General features: G+C 40.7%; 2 protein-coding genes across 2 annotated transcripts in view; one reads left to right on the top strand and one right to left on the bottom strand.

Annotated features, from left to right (window-relative positions):
• The window catches only part of LOC102780294 (vitamin D3 hydroxylase-associated protein-like), a 28795-nt gene extending 25978 nt beyond the window's left edge, over positions 1 to 2817 (top strand). The window contains exons 15-16 of the mRNA XM_087836437.1: positions 2011 to 2119; positions 2537 to 2817. Coding sequence (XP_087692563.1) covers positions 2011 to 2119; positions 2537 to 2817 — 390 coding nt within the window. The remainder of the gene's footprint in view (positions 1 to 2010; positions 2120 to 2536) is intronic.
• A 15398-nt stretch (positions 2818 to 18215) lies between these two features.
• LOC102777809 (diencephalon/mesencephalon homeobox protein 1-A-like) lies at positions 18216 to 24116 on the bottom strand. The gene is made up of 5 exons (XM_006809473.3): positions 23951 to 24116; positions 21808 to 21975; positions 21457 to 21635; positions 20170 to 20605; positions 18216 to 19978 (listed from the first exon to the last, which is right to left on the bottom strand). The coding sequence occupies exons 2-5, from the start codon at positions 21959 to 21961 to the stop codon at positions 19560 to 19562; spliced, it is 1188 nt and encodes a 395-aa protein (XP_006809536.1). The 5' UTR covers positions 21962 to 21975; positions 23951 to 24116; the 3' UTR covers positions 18216 to 19559.
• Between the last annotated feature and the right edge of the window lie 385 nt (positions 24117 to 24501).

Genomic DNA, 24501 nt, shown 5'->3' with positions numbered 1-24501 from the left:
TGTGTAATACTCATGGGATCAGAGACTAGACTATTTATGTAGAGTTCCTGTTTCAGAGTGCTGGTTCCACAGATCAACATAGGAGGAGACCTCAGAGTAGAACCAGGACATGCAGAAGAGGTTATTTCTCTTGGCTAGCCTTGAAAGGCCTTGTTGTTCCCTCGGATAAACTAGAGGAGGTGGCTGGGGAGAGAGAGGTCTGGGCTTTGCTTCTTAGGCTGCTAACCCTGTGACCCCGGTCCTGAATAAGTGGAAGAAAATGGATGGATAGATACAGTGGGGCAAAAAAGTATTTAGTCAGCCACCGATTGTGCAAGTTCCCCCACTTAAAATGATGACAGAGGTCAGTAATTTGCACCAGAGGTACACTTCAACTGTGAGAGACAGAATGTGAAAAAAAAATCCATGAATTCACATGGTAGGATTTGTAAAGAATTTATTCGTAAATCAGGGTGGAAAATAAGTATTTGGTCACCTCAAACAAGGAAAATCCCTGGCTCTCACAGACCTGTAACGTCTTCTGTAAGAAGCTTTTCTGTCCCCCACTCGTTACCTGTATGAATGGCACCTGTTTGACCTCATCATCTGTATAAAAGACACCTGTCCACAGCCTCAACCAGTCAGACTCCAAACTCCGCCATGGCCAAGACCAAAGAGCTTTCGAAGGACACCAGGAAAAGAATTGTAGACCTGCACCAGACTGGGAAGAGTGAATCTACAATAGGCAAGCAGCTTGGTGTGAAAAAATCAACTGTGGGAGCAATCATCAGAAAATGGAAGACATACAAGACCACTGATAATCTCCCTCGATCTGGGGCTCCACGCAAGATCTCATCCCGTGGGGTCAAAATGATCATGAGAACGGTGAGCAAAGATCCCAGAACCACACGGGGGGACCTGGTGAATGACCTGCAGAGAGCTGGGACCAAAGTAACAAAGGTCACCATCAGTAACACACTACAACGGCAGGGAATCAAATCCCGCAGTGCCAGACGTGTTCCGCTGCTGAAGCCAGTGCATGTCCAGGCCCGTCTGAAGTTTGCCAGAGAGCACATGGATGATACAGCAGAGGATTGGGAGAATGTCATGTGGTCAGATGAAACCAAAGTAGAATTTTTTGGTATAAACTCAACACGTTGTGTTTGGAGGAAGAAGAATACTGAGTTGCATCCCAAGAACACCATACCTACTGTGAAGCATGGGGGTGGAAACATCATGCTATGGGGCTGTTTTTCTACCAAGGGGACAGGACGACTGATCCGTGTTAAGGACAGAATGAATGGGGCCAAGTATCGTGAGATTTTGAGCCAAAACCTCCTTCCATCAGTGAGAACTTTGAAGATGAAACGAGGCTGGGTCTTCCAACATGACAATGATCCAAAACACACCGCCCGGGCAACAAAGGAGTGGCTCCGTAAGAAGCATTTGAAAGTCCTGGAGTGGCCTAGCCAGTCTCCAGACCTCAACCCCATAGAAAATCTGTGGCGGGAGTTGAAAGTCCGTGTTGCTCGGCGACAGCCCCAAAACATCACTGCTCTTGAGAAGATCTGCATGGAGGAATGGGCCAAAATACCAGCTACTGTGTGTGCAAACCTGGTAAAGACCTATAGTAAACGTTTGACCTCTGTTATTGCCAACAAAGGTTATGTTACAAAGTATTGAGTTGTATTTTTGTTATTGACCAAATACTTATTTTCCACCCTGATTTACGAATAAATTCTTTACAAATCCTACCATGTGAATTCATGGATTTTTTTTTTCACATTCTGTCTCTCACAGTTGAAGTGTACCTCTGGTGCAAATTACTGACCTCTGTCATCATTTTAAGTGGGGGAACTTCCACAATCGGTGGCTGACTAAATACTTTTTTGCCCCACTGTATTAAAATTTCTCAGTTTAAATATTTCAAAATTTGTAAATCACTGCATTTTGTTTTTGTTTACATTTTACAGTCTCCCAAATGTTTTGGAATCGCAGTTGTATAAAGAAAATTTCCTGTTTTTTCTTTAGGACTATATTCAAGAGACAATAGCACATTGGAGGAGCTGCAATATCGATGTGCTGTTGTCCCCCATGATAGGGCCAGCCAGCAGGTTATTGCACGCTGACAAAGTTCCAAGTATGGTATACTGAGTATTAAAAAAAAATCATTATTGTCCATCTATCTCTCTTTTTTTTCATTATTGTAAGTTTGTGGATGTATGAAATGCTCCTAGGTGGCAGCATAGTTCCTGGGATTTGAGATCACATAAAAATTATCTCATAAAACATTAGGATTGCTGCCCTTCTCTAGTGCTAACACGCATGATTAAAAAAGGCAGAGAGTGAAGAAAAACAATATCTCCAGACATTAGTCAATTAGGAAAGTCACCTATAGATTAGAACATTTGGACAAATAATAATATAAAGGCACTGTTACACTAAATAAATCACATGTTAATTAAAGAGCAACAGAATTTTGAAGGGCTAAAGAAAAGTGAATCTGTCTTAAAATATTTCATCATAACTAATCTACTTGTATTTTCTGTTATTTCAGCTGCTGTCAGTTGCACGATGCTCTATAATCTCTTAAAATTTCCCGCTGGTGTAGTCCCTGTTTCCACAGTGACTGCGAAGGATGAGGAGGAACTAAAGCACTATAAGGGCTGTTATCAGGACAGTTATGACAAGTCCCTGAAAGAGGTAACACATACCAGTGAGGGGAGACAGATTGAACACATGAGTGAGACCAGTTTTTTGTGCAGTTTTAAAATTTCTAAACAAATGAATACAACTTTAAACTACACGCAGGAAGATTTCAGGTGTGGTGGTGCGTAGGCCCATCTATCCTACTTGGAACCAAAAGCTAAACCAGATCAGACGATTGAGACATTTTTTCTTGTGGTTCTGTAATTTATTGACTCTCAGTTACACATGAACTTTACTAAATGTTCCACAATTTGTTAGTCAGCTCGAGGCAGAAGACTGCGGTCCAGCTGCCAAGCGTTAAGTGACAGGAGTGTGTTTTTGTGTTTAGGCAGTGACTGGTGGCGAGGGTCTACCTGTGGCGGTTCAGTGTGTTGCTCTGCCGTGGCAGGATGAGCTCTGCCTGCGCTTCATGAAGGAAGTGGAACAACTGGTAAAAGAAAGCAAGAAGCTTTCTTTCTCAGTCTCACAGGAGAGGCTGCAGACTTCAGAGGCAACGTGTTAGCTTGAGTAATTAAATTTTAACAGTTAAAATTCAGGTTAAAGTCAAGGCAGTTTTATTTCTTTATGCCAAAATCACATGTAAAGGTCCTTCACAGGGAATGAACAAATAAATACATACAGCCATTAATAAATGGAACAGTACATTTAAAAAAATTGAAATCACTAAGATATTAAAACAGACACAATTTATATGTATAGGAGTGTTTGTGTGCCTTCTTATTCAGTCACAATGACGGAGATATTCATGATACAATATCTGGGTTACAGAAAGCTGGAGGACGCAATGAACTAAGTTAAAAATCAGCATCTGCTGTCAGTCAGGATAAACGTATTGATACTATTTTTATGAGAAAATGTTAGGGGACCATTCGTCCTCGTCATACTCGAGAGGTCAAAGTAGATTCTGCTGCCCGATATTTATCCTGTAATATATGCTTCAGCACAGTAAGATGTATTAAACCCGCTAAATAATGCTCTTTTGTTTTCTTTAGACTTTTAAGTCCACTAATTGTCTGTTGACAGCTCCCTTCTGACATGTAACAGTCTCCTGGCAGCTCTCACTCAATTACTTTGAAACTAAAAACTGCTATTCTTAGGTGAGCTTTACTGATTATCAACTCCTTCCCTATGAAAAGTTACTGCGTGTGCCGTTAATGCGCAGTGATTTACAATAGACATACATTTTGTTTAACATGCCATTTACCAGATGATTTCTATTTTGGAGTTTTTCTTTTAATCATAACAAGTAAGTGCTAAAATGTTTAAGTTGGGTCATGACTAGTTCAATTTTCCTTGCATGGTTGGTCAAAGCTTTAAAATTAACATTTTGTAAATAATGTGTAATTAGCACATGGAGCCATCTGGTAAATGGACTGGTTCTCTCTCCACTCTTCTACTGTAAGCACCCAAAGTGCTTTATTTAACATGTGTGGAGATTAGAGAAATATTTTACTGCTATGGTTCATAATCATCATCATTACCATTGCATTAATAATACAGTTTACAGTATTGATATTGTATTCAGATGTTTAAACATATTGGTACCCAATTAGCCTTTATTACAGGTGCAGTTATAACCACGTTAAACTATTGAGTTAAATCTATAATCTTAAATGCTTTTGAATGCTTTTCATAATCTTAAATGTTTATATGGAGATTATATTGCATTATAAAAGAAGGGCCTAACTCTGAGTACACTCTGTGCCAAAGTAGGTACTTTGAGGAGCTGTTTGAATGATGCTATTTGAATAACCAGGTTATTCATTATTGTCTTTTATACTTTTATATTTTTTGATTAAGCTTTTAGCAGAGGTTCTTGATTAAAACATTTATTCAACATATTACAGATATAGTTTCAGTTAGGTTATTATGCACATGAGAATTGGCCTCTCTTCTCATAAGACAAAGTTTGTGTGAGACGCACACCTGCACACCTGCACACGCACACCTGCACACGCACACCTGCACACACTTATGTTCTAGGTGAGAGTTCAGATATATTTGCTTGCAACTGCATTTTTGTGCGTGCAGAATTGCTAGTTTGTTACAGAGCATGGGACCATGCTCCAGGTTTTGGAGAAGCGAGAGTCAGAAGATGGACAGGAAGCACCTGCCGTGGAGACGGAGACAATGTTCTTTTCAGACTGTGTTAAAAGTCATTGTGGTTTTGATTTGACGTATGCATGTATTGTATCTGATGACGCATGAGGGGGCGTTAACCCTGATGAATCAAAAGCAATCTGAAGTGTCTTTTTGGGCGGAGATCTACAGCTGATGTTTTACATCTCCCCATGCTGCGTGTGGTCATTAAAATCATAGTTTGACTTCACCTGGCCGGATCAGTGTTGTTATTGGATTACCTCCTGTATCCCTCCTTAATATTGAACCCTTAACACATGCTTCATTCATCCATTGAAACGCAGTCACACAAGCACTTTTTCTACACCTAAGGGCATTCTAGCTGACATTTACACATATTCATACTCTGATGAATGCATTGGACTGCAACTTGGGATTCAGTCTCTTGCCCAAGGATACTTAGGCAGACCGGAGCATCTAGGGCTCAAACCAGCAACCTTCCAATTAGTAGATGAGCTGCTCTACCTCCTACACTACAACCACCTGATGAGCCATTGTCAGGATGTCAGGGGAACATGACAGCTTCCACAAATGTTGCACACTCTGTGGTGACCCTATTTTTATAGGATTAAGTTTATGAAAATTTATCAGTTTGTTGGAAGATGTAATTACACACTAATTAATGTATATTTATGTATTCAAGTTTTTGTATTAAATAACCTTAAAAAATGACTGCCTGCACATTTAACAAACCAACCCTTCTGGAGGAATGCTACTGTCCACCCGTTTCTTGGGAATAGCTGTTTCAGGAAGACCCCCACCCCCTCATAAACTTCTACCAGAAGAGTTCACCCTTTTATCAAAGTATATTGAGATTGATTTCAAACATGCTTTCAACCTGTTGTTATACATTTTATTTTGTTAGTAGATTCTTACTGTTCTTGTTTTTGACCCAGCAGTTTTTGCTGTTTTATGAAGAATGTGGTTCATTATTGACATGAACATGAATATTAGTGCTTTATTACTAGATAACAAACAGAACTTTACACTACCACTGATTTTTGAGGTTGCATCTTCATGCTAATTTGCCCCCTTTAGAAAGTTAAAATGTTAATTGATTCAACTCACATGCAAAAACAAAATAAATATGCAAAAGAAAAACAAAAGTGTGACTCAAGTATGATTCAAAAGTATTTTTAGTATTAATACTAAATGCAGTTAAGATCTTAACTTAATTATCATTAGCATTATTAATATGTTAATTGTGTCATAAATCATGACACACTCCCTCTGCAAGTGTATCTAGAAAGTTCTTTTTGTTTTTTGACTCTTTGCTAAAGATTGGATAAATATTAACTGTAAAAATTAAGGTTTTATATTTTTTTTAAGACCAGGCTTTTTATTTTGTCCTGTGCTCTCAATTTTACGTAACGTAATAAAGTTTGAAATTAAATTACGGACTTCAGAGAAAATGCAGTCATGTAATAAAAAATGTTGAAAATTAGAATTCATAACAGGTATGAAAATTGGTAGCACACCCATGTTTCTTCACCCCAACCAATACATTAAATAATACAATATATATATGAGAGAGTGGAGGATCGCAAGTTCAATTCCCGCCGGGGGTGTCTGTATCCAGTAAGGGTCCTAAGGCTAGACCCCCCATGCTAAGCGAGCCTACCGCAGACATGATAGATGAATATGAAGGCATGCTGGCTTGGACGTCGCCCGGCTCAATAAGTTCCACGTCAGGTGATGAGGAACGACGGCACCCTGACGAGAAATGGGCTACTGGAACAAGAAGCCATCGGTGGGCAAGAGACGAAAACAGGGCGTTGTTGGAATGCTACTACGCAAGTAACCCCGGCAGAAGGGGCTACATGAATAGGATGAGGGACCTATGGATTCTTCGATACCCAACATCCACAATGACAACGAAACAACAAGTAGCTCAGTGTTCCAACATTCGAAAGAAGGGACTGCTCTCACAGCTAGAGATTGATGAGGTACAACATAAATGCCACGGCAAGGGGGAGCCAGGACGCCAGGTCAGGGGGGAGATATCATCACCCCCACCTGAGATTGGGTACCACGCCCCAAGTGCGATGAGAGAAGGATCGTTGAGTGTGAGAGGAACTGACCTGAAAGATTGAAAGATGGAAGTGTGACAAATGTCAGCAGAGAAGCGGTTTCAGCCTCTCTCCATGCTTTAAGGAGGTTGAGGTGTTATACCTGTGTGACCATACCATTTCATGGTCTACGTCACCCGCTCGCCATGTGACCACGAAGGGTCCTTGCCACTTGGTGAGTAAGTTTGACGTGGAATAAAGGAGTAATACAAGCACTTTATCTTTACCTTCCTCACAGTTTTCTTTAATTAGGTCAAACAACCCCCATGGCTTCCGGATGAACAGTTATTCAAAGGAAGAAAATCCCATTGAGGCCTGGGGCAGATCCCGCACTGCAAACAACAGAGGGTCTAACCAGCCATCCCAACTGCATTCATCCTCATGAATTAACTTACGGATCATGGACTTTAAAGTTTTATTCAGCCCATTAGACTGAGGGATAGTGTTGGGATGTGGATATATATTTTTAATGCTTATTTTATGATTATATTGTTTTATGTATTTTAGTAAGAGAGGCCTTTAGAAACCAAGCCCAGACGAGCCAAAAACTAGGTCAGAGGGTGGCAGGTCGCCCTGGCAACAGACTTTAGAAAGGGGAAGTTTAGTGCAGAGCTGCTCAGGAAATCAGACACAAAAAGAAAGAGGAACTAACTGAGTGTGTGTATGTGTGTGTGTGTGTGTGTGTGTGCGTGTGTGTGTGATGTGCTGCAGAACTATATAACCATGCTGGCTGCTACTGCATTCAGACCTGAGCATGTGTGTTCGGTCTCCATTTCCGGAAATGTAAAATAAAGATTATTTTTTTGAGCTATAATATATATATATATATATATATATATATATTTTTTTTTTTTTTTTTTTTTTTTTTAGGTCGGATTTCTTGTTAGGACGGTGCACATCCCACCCAATGCCAGGCCAATAAAACTGGGCCACTATTCGCTCCACAGTTTTAACAGAACCCATATGACATGCAATATGGCTGAAATTATTTCCAGGCGGCTTTTAGACACCAACAAACAGCAACTACAAAATACTTGTCATTTTGTATTATGATTTATGTCCACTTTAAATCCACTTTGTTTGTCTTGAGTTTATTCTATAGTGCCATCGTTTAGCTTTTGATTATTCGATTCCCTCTTGTGTTTGCCCTCTGTGTCTCTTTCTGTATGTCTGTGTTTATATTTGTGAGTTCTTGTGTCTTGCTTCCCTCTTCGTGCTGACTGTCATGTTTATCCATGTTTCCCCAGTCGTGTCTGTGTGTCTGTCTGTGTCTCTGTACCTGTTCCTGTTGCTTCCTGTTTTATTTTGGTAGGCTCCTGTCTGTGTGCACCATGTTTGTTTTTCTTCTCTTACTTTGAAGGTACCTCGTCTCATGTGTTATGTTTCGCCTTGCGTCCTCTGTCTCATTCTGTGTAATTTGATATGCTGTGTGTTTCCTCTGTGTTCCTTGAAGAGTCCTAGTCCTGGTTCTAGTTTTCCCCAATTTGGGTCCACATCCTGCCTGCGACACAGTGACATTCACTTGTCTGATTTCTTATACTTAGTTTTTCTCATATTATGTTTCCTTTCTTAAATTCTGTCATCTTGTACTACGTTTTTATGTTATTTGATTATTTTCAATATACAGGTCAACAGCTGTTATTTTAGATGTGCTATAGAAATAAATCACACACACACACTTTGACTTAATGTGTGTGTATACTCAGACTTTTTACTTTTTAAAACATGTCAGTAAATTGTGTATAAGCATTCTATTTGTATTTATAATATGTCAGTATATTTATGCTATCTAAATCTCATTTGCTGGACCACATGTGCAGTATTGCTTATGTAATGACAATAAAGAGTCTTGGCTCTTGGATATTGAAGCTGAAATGAACATTTTTTCTGTTAAATAAATAAATAAATAAGTAAAAATGATGCATAAGTCTTCAACAATCATATCACCTCTGTTTTTTTAACATGACTTCACATCAGAATAAATGCACTCATGCACAGGCAGATTTCCAACGTGATAATGAAATAACAGGCCCTTGAACACAGGCATGTAAAAGGCCGGTCCATCCTGCACAGAACTGAGAACTGAACCATGAGGTGACTCCAATAAATTTAGAAGTTTTATATCTTTTTTTCTGCTGATTCTGTTACAGTTTTTGTCACTTGTTAGTCTCCTTGAGGTCACACAGATATATACAGTAGTTCCATAGTTTGTCAGTAGATGGAGGCAGAAGACTGTCGTGAGTCCAGCTGCTGTGTTATTGTGTTCAGGCAGTGACTGGAGGTGAGTCTGTCTGTGGTGGTTCAGTGTGTTGCGCTGCTATGGCAGGATGAACTCAAGAAAGCGGAACAACAAACAAAGCAAGAAGTAAAGCCCGTTTTCTTCCTCAGTCTCGCAGGAGTGGCTGCAGACTTCAGTGGCAACATGTTAACTTGAGTATATCCTGTAAATAAGAGCTCAATGTGTCATAAATAGTGGAGCATTCTCGGTTTTAAAAAGATGATATGTGCAGTTAAGTCAATCCTGTGAGATTCTAGTTGCCCTTCATATTTTATGAACGATAGCATGAAAAGGTGCTACAGATGCTTCAGAGAAAAATTAGATCATGTAATCACGAGGGACAAAAACGTTAAACACTGTAGCAAAAGTAATGCTTGTTCTTCTGACATCAGGGTACAAAAAACTACAGCTTTTCTTTCAACTGATTTGTATGGGAAAAAATTAGATTTTTATCCACAGCAAAAATCTGTGAAACTACGACTCGTCTTTCTCTCTTTCCTGTACATCTAACATCAGCTGTTAACATATATTATGTTTAGCTTGTGGTAGATTTATGTGTCCTTTGAATTACCCCTGTTCTGTTGAACTGTGCCAATATTTGATAAACTACCTTCACCTACACAAACGCGCATCCTCGAGGCACAAAACATCTTCCTTTACCTTCTCCCCCCCCCCCCCCCCCCCCCCACCTCAGCCTTTCCATCACTGTCCCACAGATGAGCGCAGATCATTTTCATTCATATTGTGAGTGATTGTTACACTGATGATAACAGGAAAAAGAAAAGAGATAAAGGAGACTAATGACACATGGCGCCTCCATCTCCAAGGCCAGCGCACCATGTCGACATATTGTGATTACCCCGTGCTATTGTAAATATGTGTTTCTCTTAGGCTTACATAAATTTACATATGTTTTAAAACTCTCCTGGGATGGGAAACCATTAGGGACAATGTTAGCGTTTTCCATTATAGGCACCCACGTTTTCAGTGCTGTTTCACAGAATGGAAATGGCCATGCGCATGCAATAGAGGAAGGAGGGCACATTAGGCGAGAAGGAGAGCTGGAATTGAGAGGTTGTTCTTAGCATTATCTGAGGCACATAGAGAGAGAGTGTGTGGCTCTTGCTGTGCTACTCAGTCAGGGAGCATTAAGCTTTAAGAGGCAGTGAAGAGTCTCAGGTCTTCTGAGGGAACTTGACATTGTTCATAAATCCCTCAGGATCTGAGACAGAAGTAATGGTACACACACACACACACACACACACACACACACACACACATACAAGTGCCTGATTTCAAATTGGCCTATTAAATACAATTTTGCAGACATTACGATACATTTAAATATTATTTTCGTCCAGCATTGTGAAAAAAATAAAACATACAATATTTGTTAGTCTGCCAAAAATGTGTAGTCGTTATGCCATATCTTCGTTTTATTTTTTAAAATACTATCGAAACCTTTTCCCTTTGATTTTTTTTTAATTTTAGCACTAATATTTTGCAAAAATGGATAAAATTAGTAGTACTAACATTAGTAGTAAGTTAAATTTTGGTGTTATTGGCTGCTTTTTGGAAATCATAGCAGATGAAAAATTGTTGTTTTCAGCTGATGCAACGAAATTAATATTTTAATTTGACCCAATTAATATAAGCTGGGCAGCACGGTGGCAAGGTGGTTAGCACTGTTGCCGCACAGCAAGAAGGTCCTGAGTTCAATTCCACCATCAGGCCGGGGTCTTTCTGTGTGGAGTTTGCATGTTCTCCCCGTGTTTGCGTGGGTTCCCTCCGGGTACTCCGGCTTCCTCCCACAGTCCAAAGACATGCAGCTTGTGGGGATAGGTTAATTGGATAATCCAAATTGCCACTAGCTGTGAATGTGAGTGTGAATGGTTGTCTGTCCCTGTGTGTTGGTCCTGCGACAGACTGGCGACCTGTCCAGGGTGTACCCCGCCTCTCGCCCTATGACAGCTGGGATAGGCTCCAGCGCCCCCCGCGACCCTGAAAAGGATAAGCGGAAGCGAATGGATGGATAATATAAGCTCTCCTGGATAAATGTTGAATATCAATACCTTTGGAGAAAATAAAAAGCATTTATTTTCTTTGGAGAATGCAAAGGCTTATGAGTTTATAAGTAATACAATGGCTACTTCAGTTATTGTATAATAACTGCTTATTATACAATACAATACAATGCTTTTATTATTTTGGATGTGTCATGTGGTTTGAAGTTTCCACTGTGCTGAGAACCAGGCAGGTTTGAGCAAGAACCCCCTTCCCCAGCCGCCAGCACTGATAAAACAGGAGAAAGAAATTAATAGCAAATAAGATGAAATATGTTGTGCAAAGAGATGGAGCATGGTGTTTCTGACTTCACAGGTTTGTGGCTGCAGGTGTAGCTATCACATCAGTGTTTTTGATACCGGGTAGTGCACAGATGGGGAAACTCCAATAAAGCTCATACCTTGTTGTATCTTGTTGTAGCATACATAGGCTTGTAATACACATATGCCGTAAAATTACATTTTAATCCTGGTACATTTTGTCATTTCCTGTAACTTAGTTCTTACTGTGAATTCTGCACAGCTCCTTTCTAAATTTGAACAGGTGTGTGATTGCAACTGTCCAAAAAAACGTATATACATCTGCATCGCCAACACAGCAACTAGTTTTTACACTTTTTAAAGTGATTAACAAAACCCTGTGCATTTGCTAATCATAGTCTTAAGGATTAATACCATAATGTTTTCATAAAAGCTACTGAATATAGCACCAAAACTTGAAAAAGAAAATAAGTGAAAGAGAAGGAACCTGTTGTAATCACCTAGTGAAAGCATCCAGTGGTCTTCACAGTCAAGACAGTGCCAGGTGTTATTCTCATGTAACGTCTCATTGATAAGAGCAGCAAACACCTCATTTACAGGAACCTTAGGCTATAAGATCAGGTACTTTAAAAGCCATCCAAACACATTCAGACCCTGCCTGTGAGCCAGCAAATAAAACACCTTGATATCACCACAACTAAACTAGGATGATTCTGTCTTAATGTCCCATTTCAGGGACCAAGGAGCCCATAGTCTTTATGGCTCCACAGAATTGCAGGAAGTAATGTTTGACACAGCAGGAGTCCTGCCTTTCAGATGATCAAAGTGACAAGTTCATCCTGCAACCAGAGCCACTTACAGGCGACATCAAGAAGCAGCAAGATTGGCAGCTTTTAGGTCCTTGGTCCATTTCATCAGCCATTACTACCAGCAGTGGCGGCACGCTGTGGAGGACTAGTGGGAGGAGGGGAAGGCAGATTAACAGACAGCTGATACAGGTGTATAGGCGGTATCAAACAGCAGCTCTGTCAATACTGCAGGCTTCAAAATTCTTCAGATGGGGCTGGGATCCCTAAAGTATGCCCACTGATTTCACTATGACAGGATTAACTGGGAGCTTCATATGATTTTCTCAGATTCTGTGACTCAACAATTCAGTGATCCACGTTCTATCGGCTTTAAAGGCCCCTATCCCAAGTTTCAAAAGCTTACCCTTCGGACAACGAATGCTCTTTTTCTCCCGTGGTTCCGCTTTTCCCTTTTTGCTGCTTTCACGTGTTCATCAACCCCCGCATCTTTGCCAACTCTCCCATCCTCCTTTCTCTGCACATCTGCTAGGTTTGGGTTTTCCTTTCTTCCCTCCAGCGCCTTGCTTGGCCCAAGGCCCTTATAGCCAAATTGGTTTACATTGGAGAGATAAATGCTCTGCAAATGCGCTTAAATGCGTACAGTAAAAAATGCAGACAGTGCGTGTCAGGATTATCACCCAAGTCAGGGGGAGAAAGGAGAGCGTCTCTGTAGCACAAAGCTTGGGAGCCAGAGTGAAGCCTGCAGATACAGTCCGTCTCATCCACTTCTCAGGAGAAAGAGAGGAGGATTTAGCATTTGCATGCTAGTCTGTAATTCCTAGCATTATATAACTTGTCGCCAACAATCAAACTCCTGTGGTATTGTGAAAGTATTGTTTCACATGGGTGAGCAAAGTGTGGAGTTTCACTTTGGGGGAAGGTGTTTTTTCGTGGTGCTGTACAGTGGCAGTTGGTCCAAGATGCATCCCGGAGACCACCCTGTAATCCCAGCTGGAGTAGCTATTCTTCAACGCAGCCTGAGGCCCAACTAGAGAACATGCACTTAAAAATCCTGAAAATATACAGCTTAGCGCATAAATGACTTACTTGAGCGTGTGATATGTTCAAAGGGCAATTTAAAGATTTTTCACCAGAGATGAGGGATCAAGGATTTAGCACATTATAGCTACTTATGCTGTTCGTCCTGTGTGAGTGTGCCATGTCCACATCTGTAAATAAATCATATTGTGATGTGGGTGCTGTAACAATAAAAGTTGCCTTTGTAGGCTACTGACAAAGAAACCGTGACGCTCAGTGTGTGTTCTTTCTTTGAACTTACACAGTTTATATTTATTGGGACGGTGAAACACTATGAAAATGAACCCTTCACGTGGTTAAATGTCTTTAACACTTTGCTAAGCTTATTCAGTATTTGTATTCAGAGATGGGCAGTAACGCGTTACTGTAATCCGATTACTTTGTTGATGATGTAAGGTGATGTAAGGGATTACTATTGCCAAAAAAATAATTAGATTACTGTTACTTTCCCGTAAGCACACTGCGTTACTGCGTTACTAAACCGTCGTGATTTTATTTGTGAGAGTGTCTCATGACAAGTACTCTGTATAATCTGCACTGGTCACTTCACTTTATTATTATTGATATTTATATTTAAAAGTGCAATACTGTAATTTTCTGCTGCTCATTCCTGTGCAATATCCCATCTGCCCTCCCGTCATATTTCTTTTCAAGATTTTCTTATTTAATCACTAGTGTACATATATTTATATTTATAGATACATATATATTTAGTCATCTTTTCTCTTTTACCACGTCTCTCTAATATTTTGCTCCTTACTATTTTTGTATTTTTATATTTTATTTTATTTTATTATATTTTATTATATTTTCTCCTACTGTATCATGCTGCTGAGTGACTGCTGCTCGTCAAACACATTTCATTGCAATGTTGACCCTGTGCTAACTTTCATATGACAAATGAAAAACTGAAAACTGAAACTGACAATAACGTGAGCACGTGTGACAGACATGTGCAGATCAACAATGGATAATATGTAGCACGGGAGAGAGTACGACCATGCAGCGTTTAAAGTGTGGACGTACTTACATTACTTTAAGTTTTAGTCTGTAAAAAGTGACAAAAAAATTAGCGTCCGCTGTACGCACGTGGGAAGAAAACTACTTTCTGCAGTGAAAAATTAAACTTCAAATCTGAGCGAGCACCGAGCACGCTGCCACGGGAATGTGACATTCATAGACAAAGCACCGGATCCCCCCACTGACATGACCGCTGTATTCAGGTGGTGTATCATGTTTTTAAAAAGTAACTAAGTATCTAATTACTTTTGAAAATATGTAATCAGTAAAGTAATGGGATTACTTTTTTGGAGAAGTAATCAGTAATTAGTTACTAATTACTTTTTTCAAGTAACTTGACCAACACTGTTTGTATTATATCAGCGGTCCCCAACCCGCGGGCCTCGGACCGGTACCGGTCCGTGAGTCGTTTGGTACCGGGCCGCGAGAGTTGAGGCTCAGGTGTGAAATGTATAGTTTTCAGGGTTTTTATCGGTTTTCAGCGTTATTTTGTTATTGTTTTTATCGTTTACTCGGTTTTCCTGGGTCTTTTCACGTGTGTTATGAACAGTGTTGGGGAGTAACGGAATACATGTACCGCCATTACGTATTTAAAATACAAAATATGAGTAACTGTATTCCGTTACAGTTACCGTTTAAAAGGTGGTATTTAGAATACAGTTACTTTGTTGAAATAAATGGATTACACAGTGGTACTTCCCTGTTTCATATTGTGGCGGGTCAGGACTGTTTGGGTTTTGTTTGACAGCTACGTTCTGTTGTTCCAGGTGGCAGCGTTACGGTTGCCATGGTTACAGGGTGACGCTCTCTCTCTGCGTGTTTCCTGGGTGAGAGAGGCCTTTTTGTTGTTGTTGTGCTAAGCTAATAGGCAGAATGCTACAGGTATAGCTCTAAAGAATGTAGCATCATGGGCAGTGTAGTCCGTGCTGCAGGGAGAATGGACTGCCATACACGTTATGTGTCTGTGAGCGAGGGAGGGAGAAAAAGGAAAAGTACGAGCTGTCATCGAGCAAAAACGGGAGCTGGAAGCATGTAAATATAATAATAACCACTGCAGCCAAGAAGAGAGCCTGACGAGCCCAGTTGTAAGTAAGCTATTAAGACTCGACTGTACACCGTGTTCGTGTTTTCCTCCAAAAACAATAAGTTCCGTTGGAGCAGCCTTTCAACGCCTCTCTCTGTCTCTGCTAGCAAAGTTGACCCAGACAACAAAGTAAAGCTAGTTTTCGGCTACGAGCCCGACACAGAACCCACCGTATTAGCCAGAGGTCCCTTTACTACGGTTCGGAGCCGCGGACCTTCAGTAACAGTAATAAATCACAGCAATAGTACATTCATGTAGTTGTAAACAGCATGATAATATATTGAGTAATCCAAAGTATTCAGAATACGTTACTCTCATTGAGTAACGTAACGGAATACGTTACAGAATACATTTTGGGGCATGTATTCTGTAATCTGTAATGGAATACATTTAAAAAGTAACCTTCCCAACACTGGTTATGAATAAATCTTCTTTTTTCGGTAACAGTTTTATTTTGTTGTATTTATCCGCGACACCTTAAAGGCCGGTCCGTGAAAATATTGTCGGGCATAAACCGGTCCGTGGCGCAAAAAAGGTTGGAGACCGCTGTGTTATATGACACACACAAAATCCTGTTTTTAATTCCTGTGTCCACTTTTTATGTACAGTCTATAGGACTGACATCATCATTTCCATGTTTACCACTGCTAACAAAGAAGCATTATTCTCTAAGGTAATGTTAAAGCATATTCAGTTTGATATTGTTTCATTTCTGGCACTGTTCAGAAATGACAAATACAAGATTTGATGCGCAGGGAAAAGATGCAACAACTCAAGTGAAGCCAGTTCCAATGACAATGTTCAGACTCACATATGAAGAGTGCAAAACTGTAATGGTTTGGGCTTAACATATGGTTTCCCATTTTATTATGTACTGCAAAGTTTACTTTAAATGCAATTGCATGTTTTAATAACATTTTTTAAAGTTTTCAGTGTAACTTAAGGAGCCCATTACAGGCTATACGCTGTAAAACAAAAATAAGCTTATCTACACAGAGGCATTATCTTAACCTCAGAAAGCCTACAAGTGTAAAAGAGACATGATTCTAAGAAGCTGTGCCATCACAAGGTGAAAGAGCCTTCACGTTGCAAAGGCAGGCAGGGCTTATACAAAGTGAAGAAACAGCTTTCTTCCTTCCCACCTGCTGCTGCTGTCGTCCCCCAGGGGACACGAAACTGCTGTCCCTGTCTGCTAGCATCAGTGTAAAAACCCTCCACATGCTCTTCTGTTTGGATTTGGATGTAAAACTCCCAAGAAAGACCAAAAGCAGCCCCCCCTTCTCGAGCCTCTCCCCCCCAAAAAACCTTTTTCTCATCCCCCTGACCTACCCCTCCCTCCAAATCAATGCAGTCCTCCCAGACCTCCCAACACAAAGCCCTTAGAGCAAACCCAGCACAGAAATCATAGCACACCATTCAATCATTGTTTTTTCCCCTCTCTCACCCCTTTTATGGTCCCACTAAAGGTTTTAACCGGGCAGAGAAGGAGGGCTGTCACTGAGGAAACCTTAGCCCATTGATGAAGTGACAGGAGCTGCCAGAATATGATCCTAATCCTGTTTCCAGCATTCTTTTAGCCTGCTGGCATCGCAATTCCTCCACACATTCTCTGAGCTGTCAACTAGGAAAATCCCTCTAATAGCGCATTGCCCAGATACACATCAAAGAGCTCCTGGAAACCTTCAGCGGCTTAGCTGCCATAGACACACTAGCACACACAAACACACCATTCCCAATAACTTACATCCACATGATCTTTAGGAACACACAAAACCCAGATGTCCATGGAAAATTGACCACATATTTAAAGTAATAAACCAAGGATATTGGAATGAGTGATCTTTGCGCCCCCAAAATTATTTTTACACGCTGTAACCATGCCCTATTTTAAAACAGCCACCTACCTTTTGCTAGTCAGAAAGTGATATAATCTTTATGGTCGTGGATTTAAAGGGCAGGACAGAGCAGGGGGAAAACAGGTGTCTGAACTTTGCTGACTCTAGAAACCCTTTTAGCCCTATTTTATCTCATTCTATTCTTACTTAATCCATCGATATTCCAACCAAAGGTAATCTTCTTATGGCAAAGCATTCTGTTTCGGTGCAGCCAAACGTCTGCTGACAGGGTGGGGGAAGAGGGGAAGCAGCGAAAGAGAGCGTATAAGGAGTGGGTGGGTGGATGGTGGATTGGGAGACTCTTTAGGGCCTGACACTGTGCTTCAGTCATTTCATTTGGGATTAAATCTTCTGCAGTGAGTGAACAAGTGGCAGGTTCGCCCCTATCTGGTGTGTAAACCTCAGCATGAACGCTGGCGGGCCCCCTGTGGATAAATTATTTATGGATCATCAAGGTGTCTTCAATAAAACAAGAACTAAAATTAAATTTTTACTATAAAAAAGTGAAGCTAAGTTTTCTGAAATTTCAAACCATTAATTATGAGCTAGACTTTCTCTGGTCTGCACAATCTAAGCCAAGCCCACCCTTGTTTTGTTGCCAACTTCCTCTCATTGGAAAGTAATGTCTGTGAGAGGGCACGGTAACTGGTTCAATATCCTGGTCTTCTTCAGACTCACTCAACTTCTGTCAACTCGTCCCATGAGAGTTTTATCATGTATTTTATGAAGAAATTGATTTTTTTCCCTCAATGTCACATTTTCTTAATAAATACTTAATTACGCTGGTTTGAAAGTGTTAATGAAAAAATACAGACAGACATTTTCATGCTGTGAACATAAGTCATTCTTATGTTTTGATTTATTCCCTTGCATTGAACAGATAAATTACTCACATTTAAAACAAATGAGAAATACATGTTTTCAATGTACAGTCATATAATACATAGAGAACTGGCCTGTGCATTTTTCAGCTGAAGCCACCGGCTCAGGAAAAGTGGTGAGTTCAGTCTGACAAAAATAAATGTTGGCGGTGCGAAATTATTTTTAACTGTGCCTCATCTGCAGATTCTCCTCTTTGCTTCATTTTCTCTGTTAGGTCCTTTGCTTAAAGCCAAAACTGGAAAATACATGGGCTACTTCCTGTTAAATCCTTTAAAAAGAAGAGACATGGAGGTATTCCTTACTCAGGAAGGTGGACAAATACTGAAGGATATTTACAATGCTCAATGGATTCTTGAAAGCTCTGACTGTGAAAGTCGTCTATCAAGAAAAATGTATTTGGTTGTGAAATTATAGTAACCAATTTGAGCTTTACTTCTGATATCAGAACTTTACCCTGCTGCCAATGCCATGTCAACTATGTCATGTGGCTATAAGCCATGCTTCAGTGGGGTACAAGCATGCATAGTTTGAGTTCTTGTAGGATTATAAGATTTTTTTATATATATATCTTTCATATCTGTCCTGGAATGAGACTGACAGCTCTGGAGTTCAAGCCTTCCTGCAGTGACTTTATAGAAGAAGCTTAAATCATAGTGAACAGCTGGCATTAGAACTTCCTGATTCTATTGACCAGGTGGTGTCAAATGCAAGCAAGTGCTAAACAGTGCTGTTCAGTCACAGCTTCAGTCCAGGTGGGATTTTCATTAAGTCATAATCTTATTTTCTCTTCGGTGTATCCAGCAGAGATGTTCTTTGTGTTCCCGTGTGCTCCCAGCAGTGAGCCGCATGCTCAAATGATGGTTGAGGATAAGGGCAATACATGAACTGACAACCCTGGCACTCAGTTAAAGGAGAACCCCTAAAACATGCTTTATGCTCTTTTGGTGTGTACTTACAAATACTTTGAAACTGGGTTTATTTAAAATCGACAGAAGAGCAAACAAAAAATCTCAGCTGTGCAATTAATTTGTATGAGCACAAATTTGAAATGTGGGCAGACTTTGTGATTCTCATTACAACATCTGAAGAGCAAATAATCTTGACATTAAACTGGAGAGGGTTCTACTGCGGTTTTGGAGGTAATTCTGAATTCTGGGTGGACACACAAAGTTCTTTTGCTGGTTCATGAGAGGTCAGGAGGAGGTGTTGTTAGGTCACCTCCTGTTGTTAGGCCTCCAGTTTGTAGCGTAGTCCCTGACCTAGAGACCAAGCACGTACAACGAGCAGCCAAGCTTCAGTTGGGGAGTGTATCCAATCCCAGCGAGGCCGCATGCTGCTTGGCCCTCAGACGGAGGTTTTCGATGCTGGTGGTCTTGCTGTTGAGGCTTCCTGGGAGGTTGCCCGGCGCTGCCTGCAACAGTGGGTTGTTCCATACCTGCTGAGCCTGCGACAGGGTCTGGTAGTAGGACTGGCAGGGCAGCGACCCCAGTGGGGAAGGCATGTTAACGTTCATGCCCAGGTAGGGCAGACTGGACGGCGTGCTCATGTCAAACGATGGGTAGTGCACCAGGTTGTTGGTGGCCGCCATGTGTTGCCGAAACTGCTCCTGCAGGCGAAAGAGACTGAGAGGAGACGAAGCGTAGGAGTTGCTCTGCGCTAGACCACTGCTTACACTGCTGGAGGAGGGCAAGGCGGGGGAGCTCAAAGGAGAATCTGGAAGACAGGAAGCGAGAAGGAGGACTTCAGTATGTTTTGACGCACCTTTGACGTGGATAACTTCTGTATATACCGTCCATTTGAATGAATTCTATAAAACTATCTCGCACATGGATGGATTTCTAAAATAAAGTAATTGATTAGAGACTACAAAAGAAAAACAAACTGAATGTGGTATTTTTTTTTACCTGAGCTTGGACTCAGCCGTTTACAGGATGGGGAGCTGCTCCCTGTCGGCAGTCCCCCCTCCCCCTGAATCTCCTCCCTGAGTTTCACCCTCGTCTCTCCTCTTATTTCGTCCTCCTCTCTGTCAGCATTATCTTCTGCTGCTGACTCGCTGTCTGATGGTTCAGGGGAGGTGACGTTTACTTCCACGCTCATCTCGCCAGGCTGGGGCCGTGCTGCTGCCTGCCTCTCTGTCTCTGAGTGAGAGGATGAAGAGGAGGAGGGAGGAGGAGGAGTGCGAGTCTCAGGAGCCAGGGTAGTGGCAGTAGTGAGATCATTCTTGGAGTCCTCTGTAGCACCTTCGGCAGCTCCTTGAGTTTCTTTCTGTTTCTGGAGCTGCTCCTTTTGCAAGCTGCGCTGCTTCTTACGAAACTTGGCCCGACGGTTCTTGAACCAAACCTGGCAGATAGAAAAATAGATAAGTGCCTGAGTAAAAGTTAATCTTCTAATATTCTTCTTCTTGTGTGTTGTAAAAATTTAGTATGGCTACTATGGCTCTTTGGAAAAAAATCCCTGATGTGGTGCACATGTGAAAAACTGGAAAATTCATCGTCTACCAAAGCAAATGTCCTGTTGTACAGTTTTAATGAAAAGGATCCAGTCAGTCTTTCAAGCAGGCGTGTAAATAATGAAAACAGCAGGCCATTTAACCAATTTCATTTTTATTTTTAGATTTTTCAGGGTCTAGAACGTCACGCCAATGAAAAACTGTAGTCTTACAAGAATCTTATTAGAATACCTTGATATTTTTTCTGATATTTAATGAACAGCTTTTGCATTGATCTGTGATAGTTTTGCCTTAAAAGTGAGTCCTACTGACTGACTGTGCATTTCTTAAAACATTTACTTCTGCAGAAGCTTCTGGTCTAGGTCTAATTATGGTTAAAGCATGATCTTAAAAGCTGTGTTATCCAAGATCTTTTACGGGGCTTTTTACCAAGAGAAAAACTAGGAAGCAAACACCTTTTTGCTCATCCACCTGACCAATCAGGGAGCCTCTTGGCAGGTGGGCTTTAAAAAGTACAAAAGGCTAAATCTGAGTATGCCAGAGTTTCAAACAGAGGTGAAAAGCAGTGCACTGTATAAGAAAACAAACGTAAGATTATCCTTATAGGATAGTGAGTCTGAAAGAGCACAGCACTCTTAAACAGCGAAAAACGACCATTCTTATCACGTGACTGCCTTATTTCACATTTTTAATAGCGAAACGAGACTGCTAGACAAATGCATTTTTGGGTTTGTTTTTTTACCTGCACACGTGCCTCGGGCAGGTTGGTGCACATGGCCAGGCGTTCACGCATCACCACGTCAGGGTAGTGCGTCTTCTGGAAGGTTTTCTCCAGAGCTTCCAGCTGCTGCGCGGTGAACGCTGTCCGACTGCGTCGCTGCTTTCGGTGCTGGGAGCCATAGCGGGCCTCAAGGATAATGTCTTGAAATGTACAACCGTTGAGAAACAAGAAACATGACCAGTTTAATTTAGGGACAAGCTAAACGTTCACGCGAGCACCTTCATGTGCCAGGGTCACATAAATATAATAACTTATATTTAAGAACGGGAGGAAGTGACGATTTGGGATAGAAAATGAGCAACTGAGTCTTACCAGCCAGTCTCTCCGCGAGAGTGAGCGCGTGCACCGAGGGCCTGTAGTCAGGCGCGTGCTGTGCTTGCTGCGCCGCCTGCTGGTGAAGGTTGTACATGGCGCTCAGGGAATTCATGGCGTGCAGAGAGTAGCCGTTCACTCCGTAGTGCTGCATGACCGGCGAGCTGACTGAAGAGTCACAAGCTGCTGTGAGTTTCAGGCCTCGGAACAAACAAACTTACTTCTAAAGAAAAGTTTAAGCTCCAGGAGGCCATTTCTTATTTTTTATTTTTGTGTGCTTCTTTGTTCCGAGAGGAGGAAATTAAATGGCAACAGGTGAAAGACAAGCTTTAGACTCCCGCCAAAGGGAAGATGGTTCATTTTATAAAAGAATAACAAAGCGAATAACTGATAATGATTTATGAGAAAATATACAGTTAAAATTTTCAAAGAACTTTCATGTGTGTCGTTAGATCCGCACAAATGTAGCAAAGTAAAACGAAAAACTGAAAGAAACGAAATCAATTTAGTCAAAAATATCAACAAAAACATGGAAACTAGCAAATCGATAACTTTTATATTACATTTGATTAAGATTTTTCAATTTTTTATTAAAGAGCCCAGCACCAAACACTTTTTGTTCAATTTAGTGTTGAGAAAAGTCGTAAAATAGATTCTCCATTGATCTCATTGCTAATAATCTGCTTTGTATTTTGCTAATATAAAGTGTTGTTTCAGATCAAATGTATTTTTTTAATGTAGTGTATAAAGTAGAATTTTCAATATCGGCTTTTTTGGATTGTTGCATTATTCTGTGGCTTTTTGTGGTGATTTTACCTTATTATTATTATTATTATTATTATTATTATTATAATTGTAATACAGTTCTGTAAAATCATTATTACTGAATTATAATACAGATATGTATTATTATTATTATTATAATATAAGTATGTATTATTATTATTATTATTATTATTATTATTATTATTATTATTATTATAAATTAAAGTGGTTTAATTTATATCCAAAAATATTCCAGTGAAAATTATCTTCAGTATTTTTTATCCACGGTCTGGGTTTAAAATGAGCTTTTACACTGAATATATATAATCATGATTATTATTATTATTAATAATAATATTTTCAAGGTTTATTTTTCCGCGCTCGCAGTTCACGGTAATCGCTGCCAAACCTCTGCAGTCTGCACCGGCAGAATTGCGGGAAAATATTTACTTTGCTCCCTGTGAGTTCGCCTCGAGTGGGAGCCGTTTATTTCAATCTGTGGCGGGTCCCAGGCCGGTTCCAAGCGCCTAGAGGCTGACGGCGACGTGTGACAGGTCTGCGGTGAAATATGCACAAGATCCCCGGTTGGACTCCTGTTTAATGTTGGTGCAAATAGGTTTCAACTATACAGGACTATTAATTTATCATCAGGCCTGACACGTGAAACGTGGGCCCCGGTGGGCGTGTGTGTGTGTGTGTGTGTATAAATCACTGTTTGAGAGGAAACCGTGTAACTAATACAATATTTTCTTTCGCTTTTTGGCTGTTTCGTTGCATTATTTTGCTAAATGAGCCTCTGGCTGGAAGTATGTAATCTGCTAGTTTTCCCACATCTACAGCTTAAAAATGCAACATAATGCTCTTCTTTCAGGACAATGTCACGATGCCTCGGGCTCTGATTTAAGTCTAATTATGCTAATTGCCGTGGATTTATGAGTTATACTGCATTTACTAAAGAGTGCCTTGGGGCCGTAGTTCTGTATGCGTGGCGTCAATCCATCACCATTTACAAACTGAAAAGGCAGAGAGAGCGAATGGGAATCATTAACCTACGGAAAATTAACAACATGGAGTAACACACCGAGAGGAACCGAGGGATCTTCTGACAAATCCTATAACTGCGTGTTATTTTACAGTCAGAAATAAAGGGAAACCGAGCAAACACGTGCTGTTATTGACCGCTGCCACTGTTTATTTCGAGATCGCTGAACTTTGGGAATCATTTCTATCAGGAAGTTTGGAACACGATGTAAGCGAAGACAAAAACAAAAGAGACAAGGCTAAAACAGTTTTAGTTTAAATGTTTGTGTAGTTTAAAATCTAAAACCTGTAGGAAAATAATCTGTAATGCCCAACTTGCGTTCAGCAAACTTCTTACCTCTCTGCCTTATAGAAATTTCTCAGCCGAATATTCGCCTTTCAAATCTTCTGCTCTAAAATCCCCAGCTGGTTGATCATCTTATTCAGTTCATTACAGTTTTTCATTCAGCCAGATATCCTGAGAATATTCCGGTCTGTCCGCTCCGTGCACCGGCTCGCTTCTCTGCTTGAGGGAGGATGACGAGCTGCCATCTATCGGCCTTTAAAGCGCTCCGGGTGGGGTCACCGGGACGCCCAGACGCTTTCCTCTCTGTGCCAATCACGTCGCTTTCCTCATCCACCCGCCCCACCTCTCTTCTGTACACCTCACTTTGTGGGTGAGTGCTGCACCGAGGTGCCGCTGTACTTGTTTTAACACGTTCTGTCATATTAGACAATTATTATTATTATTATTATTATGATCATTATTATTATAGGTCCTCCTTGTTTTACGCAAATCGCTCGCAGGTGACCGTGATGATGAAATGCGTGTTGCTGTTTGCAGGCTGACGAAGTTTCATCTTGATAACTTAAAGTTGTTTTGCACAAATATAAAGATAACATTTGAAG

This window comes from Neolamprologus brichardi, chromosome 23 (genome assembly GCF_056152115.1).
Source record: "Neolamprologus brichardi isolate AB-2024 chromosome 23, ASM5615211v1, whole genome shotgun sequence".
NCBI lineage: Eukaryota > Metazoa > Chordata > Actinopteri > Cichliformes > Cichlidae > Neolamprologus > Neolamprologus brichardi.
This window is presented reverse-complemented; position numbering and strand designations above follow the sequence as displayed.